Genomic DNA, 11645 nt, shown 5'->3' with positions numbered 1-11645 from the left:
ACAACTTGTTACAACCACAGACTGTATAAAAGAAAATGACGTAACATCCGTGACGTCACCCATTGATTTGTGGACTGCTGCTCGGAAGCCAATAGTTTCTAATCTAGGCAGCGCCATCTTGAAAATTTATGGTGCATGCTGGGAAAAATGTAAACACGGATTCTACTTATATGGGCATGAGGCGGAGCCATGGGCGGAGCGAGGAGGTTGCTATGGTTGCGAGGGCTGGATCTCAAGGACATCGGTCAATCAACCTGTCAATCAGGACGTAGCCACGCCCTAATGCATACCCTGCTTTATCGTCACATATAAAATCAGGGAGGCCAAAATGTCACAAATGAACATCATACTGCATTGAAGAAGGCTTTAAACTAGCGATTGAGACCATAAACACATTTTGAAAACGTTTATTGAGGTTAGAAATCAAGTGAGAAGTTGGTGAATTCTCCATTGACTTGTATAGAGACGGTCGCCCCCTGGTGGCCTTTTGTAAATGTTTAAAGGCCTTTTTTTGTGCTTTACATGACGTCACAGAAGCCTTCAGCTTATTTTGTAGGTAAACAAAAGCAAACAGCAGCAGAGTCAACTAAACCTTTAAGAAACACGATGCGATCTTTCTGGAGGATCGTAATGTCTGATGACTGAGTCCAACATGAGGCTCAACATGAGGCTCACCATGAGGAAGAGCGGCCGGTCGATGTTGGACAGGATGTGGATGGAGTTGGTGGTGACAGACTGAGCTCCGCAGCACCAGGCCAGCGTGTAGAGCCACGGCTGGTTGATCACATACAGGTTAGTGCTGATGTTCACTGAGCGGTACTTACTGCAGAGGAGAGAGGAAGAAAAATGACCTTTAGTTACATCAGTTTGTGCTTTATTGATAAGATAAGGTGAATCTTTATTGACCCATACAAACTGACACAGCAGTGGCAGGAATTTAACCGTCGACATTAATGTCAGTAAAGACATTTGATTACTGCAGAAGAGTGAAACACAGTAATGAATAAAGGGATGAGACAGAGACAAAGTACCAAAATAGCAATGTAAAACTACTCTATTACAAGTAAAAGTACTGCAGTATTATGAGTGATGTAGTATGCAGTATTACAGTAAAAGTACTGCAGTATTATAGTGATGTAGTATGCAGTATTACAGTAAAAGTACTGCAGTATTATAGTGATGTAGTATGCAGTATTACAGTAAAAGTACACAAGCTTTGAATGAGAAGAAAACACTTTGATCACTGTTGATAAAATCGTGTTTATTGATTATTGAAGCTTCAGATTGTTGACACATCCAATCAGTAAAGTGTGATCAATGATTTCATGTTCAGATTGACTTCATCCACACAGTCAGTTAGTGTAACCCAGAATGTCAGCTATGTACAAGAACATCATTAATGATTATTATCATGATCATTACAGTTTGATTGAACATTTCTTTATGAATTTACAAAGTGATGAGAACAAAATATCTGTGATGAAGTTCTGCTGTTTTCTCTGTTTAAGAAACAACAGACACAAATACATCAATACAAACATGAAACTAACATTTAGAACAAAGAGAAGTTCACATTTTCATCTGAAGAAATGTCAGTGAAGGTTAAAAACATGGTGATGAGCAGTGAGAGCCTCCATGGATAAAAACACAAAGGAAAAAGTCACATTTAAAGAAACTGAACATATAAACGACACATACATAAAGTAAACAAAGTGTTGAATATCACTATTAGCATGTCAGCTGATCTCTGAGCAGCTCAGAAACATGGAGACAAAAACATGAAGAATTACAACATCTGACACATGAAGTCTGAAATGACTTCTGTCTATTTTACTTTACACAACTCAACTGTGGATCCACCATAACAAACACAAAGTCCAGCATAGAGAGGCTGAGTGAATGTGGTCTGGACTCTGTGGAGGAGAGTCATGGTTTCAGAGACGCTGTAGAAGGACAGAATACCTGCTCTGTGATCCAGGTACACTCCGACTCTGGAGCAATCAGGACCTGAGACGAGAGTAGTAATGTTGTTGAAGTAAAAGAAATAACCATGACTGTCACAATATAAAGACCAAGATTTGTCATTATGTCCAAATATAGATTCATCTCCTGCTCTGCTGATATTCTTGTATGTGACTGCTACATTAACTCCTCCTCTACACTCCACCTCCCAGTAACAACGTCCAGTCAGACTCTTTCTACTCAGGACCTGTTCATGATCAGTGAATCTGTCTGTGTGACTAGAATATGACTGTTGTTTTCTCGTCTCTTCTACTTTTCTGTTCCCCTCAGATAATAACAGCTTTGTGTTTGCTGTGTTTGGATCCAGAGTGATTTCACGTGAATATCTTAAGAACTCATCTCTGGTCTTGGGTTCTGGTTCTGGCAGTATAACCACTTCAGTCACTGCTGCTGAGATGTTTGTCCATTCGTCCCTCAGGATGTCCTGTAGTTTATCTCTGAGCTCTGACACAGCTGCTGTCACATCCTCAAAGTATCTCAGAGGACGGATATTGATGGAGTCTGTAAGTTCACTGAGTTGTGACACTGAGGGGTAGTTGTGTAGAAACTGGTTGTGATCCTCTGTGTGTGAGAGCTGCTTCAGTTCAGCGTCTTTCCTCTTCAGCTCAGTGATCTCCTGCTGCAGCTTCTCCTGAAGCTCTTTGACTCCACTCACTTCAGTTTCCTGCTGGGATCTGATCTGCTGCTTCACATCAGAGCTTCTTTTCTGGAGGAGACGGATCAGCTGAGTGAAGATCTTCTCACTGTCCTCCACTGCTTTATCAGCAGAGCGACTGACGGCCTCCACCTCCTGTTGAAGCAGCTTCACATCTTTCTCTCTGTCCTGGATTCTCTGCTGGATGTTTAGTTGACTCACGTTGAGCTCTCTCTGCCTCTCAGTCCTTTCTGCTACAGCTGAGACTGTGTTGTGGCCTTTATGATCATCCATAGTGCACAGATAACAGATAATCTGCTGATCAGTGCGGCAGAAAATCTCCGTCACCCTACCATGACGAGAGCAGATGTTCTCCTGGAGCTTCTTGGAGGGCTCCACCAGCTTGTGTTTCTTTAATGGACTTACATCATAATGAGGCTGGAGGTGATTCTCACAGTAAGAGGCCAGACACTGCAGACAGGACTTGAAGGCTTTCAGCTTCCTCCCAGTGCAGAAATCACAGGCCACATCTTCAGGTCCAGCATAGCAGTGATCAGCAGGAGCAGCTTGGAGTCCAGTCTTCTTCAGCTGCTCCACTAAAGCTGCTAACATGGTGTTTTTCTTCAGGACAGGCCTCGGTGTGAAGGCCTCTCTGCACTGAGGGCAGCTGTAGATCTTCCTCTGATCCTCTCCATCCCAGTATGATTTAATACAGCTCATACAGTAACTGTGTCCACAGGTAGTAGTCACCGGATCTTTCAGTAGATCCAGACAGATCGAACAAGAGAAGGATTCTCGGTCCAGCTGATCTCTCTGCGCCATTTCAGCTCTCAGAGGCAACGACTGTCTGAGCTTCACTTCCTGATAAATGAAATAGGTTTGAACTTTGATCTGATCATGTGATCCTGCAGGGAATGCAGCATCACATGTTGGTTACACCAATCAGATCTGAAGGGAGAGAACAATGAACTCTGATCCCAGAGTGGAGCTTGTTGTGTTTAAAGAACAGGGACGGTTATCAGGACGAGGAGCCGCACTGTGGATTCAAACTGTGTTTCCTCATTTACAGTAAAGTCTCAGTTAAAAGCTGCTCAACATTTAGCTTTACTGCTATGTACAAATACTCCATTACAAGTAAAAGTACTGCATGAAAAACCCTCCTACAGTAAAAGTACTGCAGTATTATGAGTGGTGTAGTATGCAGTATTACAGTAAAAGTAGTGATATATTATTATATATGACATCATTAGATTATTAATAGTGAAGCATCAGTGTTAGAGCAGCATGTTACTGTTGTAGCTGCTGGAGGTGGAGCTAGTTTATACTACTTTATATAAAGTTAGCTAGTTTACACTACTTTATATACAGTTAGCTAGTTTACACTACTTTATATACAGTTAGCTAGTTTATACTACTTTATATACAGTTAGCTAGTTTACATTACTTTACATACAGTTAGCTAGTTTATACTACTTTATATACGGTTAGCTAGTTTATACTACTTTATATACAGTTAGCTAGTTTACATTACTTTACATACAGTTAGCTAGTTTATACTACCTTATATACAGTTAGCTAGTTTATACTACTTTATATACAGTTAGCTAGTTTATACTACCTTATATACAGTTAGCTAGTTTACACTACTTTACATACAGTTAGCTAGTTTACTCTACTTTATATACAGTTAGCTAGTTTATACTACTTTATATACAGTTAGCTAGTTTACATTACTTTACATACAGTTAGCTAGTTTATACTACCTTATATACAGTTAGCTAGTTTATACTACTTTATATACAGTTAGCTAGTTTACACTACTTTATATACAGTTAGCTAGTTTATACTACTTTATATACAGTTAGCTAGTTTACTCTACTTTATATACAGTTAGCTAGTTAACACTACTTTATATACAGTTAGCTAGTTTACACTACTTTATATACAGTTAGCTAGTTTACTCTACTTTATATACAGTTAGCTAGTTTACACTACTTTATATACAGTTAGCTAGTTTATACTACTTTATAGACAGTTAGCTAGTTAACACTACTTTATATACAGTTAGCTAGTTTACACTACTTTACATACAGTTAGCTAGTTTACTCTACTTTATATACAGTTAGCTAGTTTATACTACTTTATATACAGTTAGCTAGTTTACACTACCTTATATACAGTTAGCTAGTTTATACTACTTTATATACAGTTAGCTAGTTTATACTACTTTATATACAGTTAGCTAGTTTACACTACTTTATATACAGTTAGCTAGTTTACACTACTTTATATACAGTTAGCTAGTTTATACTACTTTATATACAGTTAGCTAGTTAACACTACTTTATATACAGTTAGCTAGTTTACACTACTTTATATACAGTTAGCTAGTTTACTCTACTTTATATACAGTTAGCTAGTTTACACTACTTTATATACAGTTAGCTAGTTTACACTACTTTATATACAGTTAGCTAGTTTATACTACTTTATAGACAGTTAGCTAGTTAACACTACTTTATATACAGTTAGCTAGTTTACACTACTTTATATACAGTTAGCTAGTTTACACTACTTTATATACAGTTAGCTAGTTTACTCTACTTTATATACAGTTAGCTAGTTTACACTACTTTATATACAGTTAGCTAGTTTACTCTACTTTATATACAGTTAGCTAGTTTACGCTACTTTATATACAGTTAGCTAGTTTACGCTACTTTATATACAGTTAGCTAGTTTACGCTACTTTATATACAGTTAGCTAGTTTACACTACTTTATATACAGTTAGCTAGTTTACACTACTTTATTTACAGTTAGCTAGTTTACACTACTTTATATACAGTTAGCTAGTTTAGTCCAGTGGTTCCCAACCTAGGGGTGGAGCCCCTCCAAAGTTTTTGGACTTTTTCTCTAATCTTTGATTTTTGCTGAAATATTGGATAATTTGAACATTTATTGAAATGAAAGCATGTGAGAGGTTTAGAGGGAAGAATCAGTATTTGGTGGAGCTGTTCACAACTCATAGACATCTGAGATGTGAGCCGACTACACACTGCTGACTGGTTTCATCTTTAACAATGTGTTGTATTTTAAAAGCTTGTTATATTTTCCATCGTGTCAAATCTGCATCTGAAAAGTAACTAAAGCTGTTAAATAAATGTAGTGGAGTAGAAAGTAGCATCACATGGAAATACTACAGTAAAGTACTAGTACCTCAAACTGTACTACAGTAAAGTACAAGAACCTCAAACTGTACTACAGTCAAGTACAAGTACCTCAAACTGTACTACAGTACAGTACAAGTACCTCAAACTGTACTACAGTAAAGTATAAGTACCTCAAACTGTACTACAAGAAAGTACAAGTACCTCAAACTCTACTACAGTAAAGTACAAGTACCTCAAACTGTACTACAAGAAAGTACTAGTACCTCAAACTGTACTACAGTAAAGTACAAGTACCTCAAACTGTACTACAGTAAAGTACTAGTACCTCAAACTGTACTGCAGTAAAGTACAAGTACTGCAGTAAAGTACAAGTACCTCAAACTGTACTAAAGTCAAGTACAAGTACCTCAAACTGTACTACAGCAAAGTACAAGTACCTCAAACTGCACTACGGCAAAGTACAAGTACCTCACTACAGTACAGTACACGTACCTCAAACTGTACTACAGTCAAGTACTAGTACCTCACTACAGTACAGTACAAGTACCTCAAACTGTACTGCAGTAAAGTACTAGTACCTCAAACTGTACTACAGTAAAGTACAAGTACCTCAAACTGTACTACAGTCAAGTACAAGTACCTCAAACTGTAATTGTGTAAATTTACTAAGGTGGTATTCAGGTCACCTCTCTCTTTCTTTCTTTCTCTCTCTCTCTCTCTCTCTCTCACACACACACACACACACACACACACACACACACACACACACAGATGTTAAAATGAGTCCCTTTGAAACCTCCTTTGAAAGTCTAATGATCATCTGTCGAGGTAAACAGAAAGAGCGAGGCCGAAGAACAGACAGAGGAAGAGGAGGAGCGATCAGAGACAGAGACGGAGCGAGAGAGATACAGAGACATTGATTTTTCCGTGAAGATGAAGATCAGAGCTGAGAGGAAATTATACTCTGCCAGATAATAAAACCAGGAGTGTGTCCCATCATCTCTGTGGTTATGACACAGTTCAAACAGTTAAACTCAAATGATTTATCTCAATGAGACGTAACAGCCCTTATTTTCTATAACACAAAGAAACATTGTTTTGCACTCAAATCCAAATTTAACTGTTTCTATCGCAGCTTTTACTGTAACACTTTTAATATTGGTGCTATAAAAAAAAGGGGGAAGCATGAAAAGTCACATTACTGATCGATTAAACTCTCGTATTTTCGGTTATCGTTGTCGGATATAAAACTGATATTAAAACACATTTCTCTTCCTCTCTCTCTCCACTCACAGATTTTTTAAGTGCAGTTTCGCCGGCTGCTCACTAAAAGTCACATTTGATTGGATTGACTTTTGTAAATACCTCTGAAAAGACGTTACAATGTAAAAAATACTGATTTTAGACACATATTCGGCACATAATAAGAGATAAATAAGCAATTAACTCAGGGACAAATGATTAAAAGTGGAGAGAAAGTCATTTTTATTCACTGGGTCTTAAATAAATCTGCAAAGGTTTTATTGAAACCTTAAAAATTTAAAGTCATTTAAAGTCCAACAGTGTAATAAATACTTAATCCTCACAAACTCAAATTAGACTCATTTTTACATTACAATACAATCTAAATTCTTCTTACTTTTAGCCTGAAATTTGATGACTTCTCTTTAAAACATTTAAGTGCAGCTGATACATGTTATTTTTTATTTTAAGATACCATTGCATTCTTCACATTTAATATAGTTCTTTTTTTTCCTCCATAAATAAGAAGTGTATAAACTGAATAATAAACTCTCTCTGCTCTCTGATACTTCATTTAAGGATTAATCTCACTTACTATCTGTGACTGATGACGGATACTGTGAAGAGTTTGAATATGAACAGTATGTGAGGATTAATTTCGCTTAATCAACAATCAGAAACAATAAAGTAACTTAAAGACTGTGTAAAGTGAATTCAGACATTTTCTTCTAAACACATTAAATAGGTCATAAATGTATTTCTAAAAAATGTGTAAAAAGCATTTCAACCATTTAGATTTGAATTGTGGAGCTAGGCTTCACAAACTGTGTTTCAACATTTCTGTGTTCAGGATTTAGTGATTAGCATAAACCCGCCCCTGCTGCTGTAGAGGTAGAAATACATTCAGCACACACTACTACTACTACAGTCTACAGTTAGCCAGTTAGCTGAGTTAGCAGCCAAGCTAGCAGCTGAGTTAGCAGCAGAAAGCTCTGAGACATAGCGTCCATCTATCTGGTAGAGGTGGTGACTTTGATTGACAGGTGACACTTGGTAGGGGGCGGGGCTTCAGCGTTTGGGAGCAGAGAAAGAGGCTGATTTTTACACAACTTTGAAGCCTAATTTCATATATTTAGCGTTTTTTTTAATCATTCAAATTTGGCAGGGTGGTTAACAACACACTTTTCTGTGGTATGTCAAACTCAGAACACATATTTATTCTTACTTTACACGGACTTTAAGTTTTATTTTAGGCAAAACCCAAAAATGAATCATTTGTGAATTAAAACTTGTAATTTGAATGTCCTGCTCACGTAACACTACTCATAATAATAATAATATCTACTCATGCATTACTTAAATACAACTATTTCCACATTTCCAGCCATGATTCATCCAAACGCAGCACCTATCAAAGCTGACATTCTCATGTTTTTCGATGAGATAAACGAGTGAAAGAAAGAGAAACTATTTCAGGGGAACGGTGTGTGAGTCACTCGGTCGTCTTCCTCGCCTCTCTCCAGAGTCCAGCTTGTTCTCCCACACTTCTCGTACAATTACCTCCCACTCTTCTTCTTCTTCTCTCTTGTGATGTTAATCCACCTCTTACTCTCTCGCTCTCTTATCTAATCAGACACTCCTCTCTTCTAAACCACCTCCACTCCTTTCAACTTTCTGAACTCTTTGTCACCGTTATGAAATACAACCTTTATTTTTATCTCTCTCTCCTTTTATATATAGGATTGTAAATATTTATGATATATTTTAATTGGTGCCAGAGCTCTAAGAAGCCAAATTTAACTGCTTTCCACCTGCTGTGGCTCTCTTCTTCATCCTCTTCACACCCCTGCCATGAACTTCTCTCACCTCCCCTCACTTCCTGTCACTTCCTGTCACTTCCCTGAGGTTGTTCAAGCAGCGACAGACGAGGACACTGAGGACACAACGGCCATCTGTACCTTCAGTTATATAATTAAGTCACTCACACACACACACACACACACACACACACACACACACACACGCACACCTTTTACACCAAAGAAGTTCCAGTGCTGGTGCTTTTAACAGCTGAGAACCAGTTTGCTTTCCCACTGCTCGAGGTTCTTGCGATGCCACGTAATGATGTCACCGCAGTTACGTTCGCTGCTTTCCCATAAAGACTCGCGCCAACTCCGAAGCAACAACAACAACAATGGCAGACAAGCGTTTGTACAGCTGTTGCTCCTGGCTCGCATCCAAGAGATGGTTAGGTTAGCCTTTGTTGTAAGCTAACGTTAGCCATCCAAACATGGCAGATACAACGCGTTTGTGCTGCTTGACAGGATTGAGACGGTTACATTAGCCATTGTTGTAAGCTAACGTTAGCCATCCACACAAGGCAGATACAACATACTTGTGCTGCTCGACAGGATTGAGATGGTTACGTTAGCCTTTGTTGTAAGCTAACGTTAGCCGTCCAAACACGGCAGATACAACGTGTTTGTGCTGCTTGACAGGATTGAGACGGTTACGTTAGCCTTTGTTGTAAGCTAACGTTAGCTATCCAAACACAGCAGATACAACGTTTTTGTGCTGCTCAGCGGGATTGAGACGGTTACGTTAGCCTTTGTTGTAAGTAACGTTAGCTGGTAGAGCACAGCTAACTCACAACGCATGAATTTCCCCATTAGTCAAATGTTGAAGGGATAATTCACTCCTTATCTATTCACCACACAGTCTTGTTTGTTGTGGTTGGTCTCAATAACCCCGCCCCCCCCTAACGTAAGGAGTCGAGTCGTGCTAGAACTGTATATTGGAAAAGCACCATTAATGCACTTTTTACTGAGAGACTTCAGCTCATTCACATTTCAGCTTGATTGAATAAGATCCTCCCTCCTTACATACAAAACCATTAGTAGACTAGGACCAAGCTACATGACTAACTACCTTGTTAACTATTTGATCATCTGCTGCTGGTTCATTAGAGGTTTCACAGCAACAGCAGACTTTATGAATTCCTCCACTTTGCTGCTGTTATAATGAAAATGTCCTCATCATGGGTCTAAATAAAGGAATATCTTATCTTGTGTGAGTATATAAATATATTTACCAGCCTGTATGTTGACATCGGGATTTTTTTACTCCTTAATATCGGTATCGGCCCCAATAATCCAGTATCAGACGGACTTTAATGCATATAATTCCTGTGTTACCAACAATCGAGTGCTTTACAGTATTTGGAAAGAGAAAATAAATCACACTTTGGGTTTTTTCCTTTTTTTGTTTTGTTTACGAAAGCCTTTTAAATCCTATTGTTCCCAACACACGGGATATAAGCACCAATGAGAAACCAGCGGTAACGGCACTCGCTCTGTTCTGGTTTGTGAAAGCAGGTAAATGTGAGATCTCCAAGCTGATTGGCTTCCTCTAATATTAGAAACGCACCACTGAATATGAACTGTGTGTAAACATGTTATACAACTCTGCCCCCCCCCCCCCCACACTGGCTAGATTTCACCCCTGAGTAGAAATATTTCTGAACACTGTTTGTTGCAGAGGACTTTAATTAGTGTAGTTAGATAACCTTCATTAAGTTACACAAAGCACACACACACACACACAGACAGACATGCACACACACACACACACACACACACACACACATGCACACACAGACATACACACAAACAGACACACACATACACACACACACAGACACACACACAGACACACACACAGACAGACATACACACACACACAGTAATGAAAATATCTGCGTAGATCTGTAAAGTCTGTTACAGCGTCTCTCTCTTAGTCGGTAAGATGCTGAGTTCTGCAAACATCACGGTCTATTTCTACTTCCTGTCTGTGTTTTACTGCTAAACTGTGATTTTAACATGAATGCAGCACTCACACATGTTCTTCTAGCTGCTCTAAAGCTTCCTGTGTGTGCTCACCTGATCTGCTGCTGTGACATGAAGCTGTAGTGCAGGTGCAGTCTGGAGATGTGGTTGTCTGTCAGCTCCTGAATTGAAGCCTTTTCTCCGGACGTCTGCTGCAGCTCCGGATCCACGGCCTGAACTATCTCCCTGTCCTCAGACGGCAGCCACAGCACCTAAAACACACACATGGGTACAAAGCACAGATGGAGGAAGAAGGAAGGAAAAGAGGAAGGAAGGAAAGGAGACAGGAAGGGAGGAAAGGAGGGAGGAAGGAAGAAGGAAGGAAAGGAGGGAGGAAGGAAATAAAAAGTTTACTAAAGTACAAGTATAAGCTTTAGTATTAAAGTAGAAGTGTAAGTCTTAGTCTTAAGCCAAGTATACTTCACTATACTATTCTTAAGTATATAAAATATATAAAAAGTAAACTTCAAGTATACTGCCTCAGTTTTAGTATGAAACAAGTATAGTCGTAGTACACTTGAATGAACTACTTTTTGCTGAGGTAATGCAGCTTTAAAACAAGGAAACAACAACTCTGATGAGATATCACAATATTACCATATCCAAAATCTAAGACAATATCTAGTCTCATATCACGATATCAATATAATTTCGATATATTGCCCAGCCCTACAGTACAGCTACACTGTGT

At 38.7% G+C, this 11645-nt stretch overlaps 1 protein-coding gene across 1 annotated transcript in view; it reads right to left on the bottom strand.

The window, feature by feature from the left end:
• Positions 1 to 11645, bottom strand: part of gdpd4a (glycerophosphodiester phosphodiesterase domain containing 4a) — a 36146-nt gene that overhangs the window by 1914 nt on the left and 22587 nt on the right. Inside the window, 2 exon segments of the mRNA XM_053320298.1 lie at positions 676 to 823; positions 11009 to 11166. Of these exon segments, the coding sequence (XP_053176273.1) occupies positions 676 to 823; positions 11009 to 11166 (306 nt within the window).

This window comes from Scomber japonicus, chromosome 6 (genome assembly GCF_027409825.1).
Source record: "Scomber japonicus isolate fScoJap1 chromosome 6, fScoJap1.pri, whole genome shotgun sequence".
In the NCBI taxonomy this organism is placed as follows: domain Eukaryota; kingdom Metazoa; phylum Chordata; class Actinopteri; order Scombriformes; family Scombridae; genus Scomber; species Scomber japonicus.
Note: the sequence above shows the minus strand (reverse complement) of the source record. Positions and strands in the feature narration are given on the sequence as shown.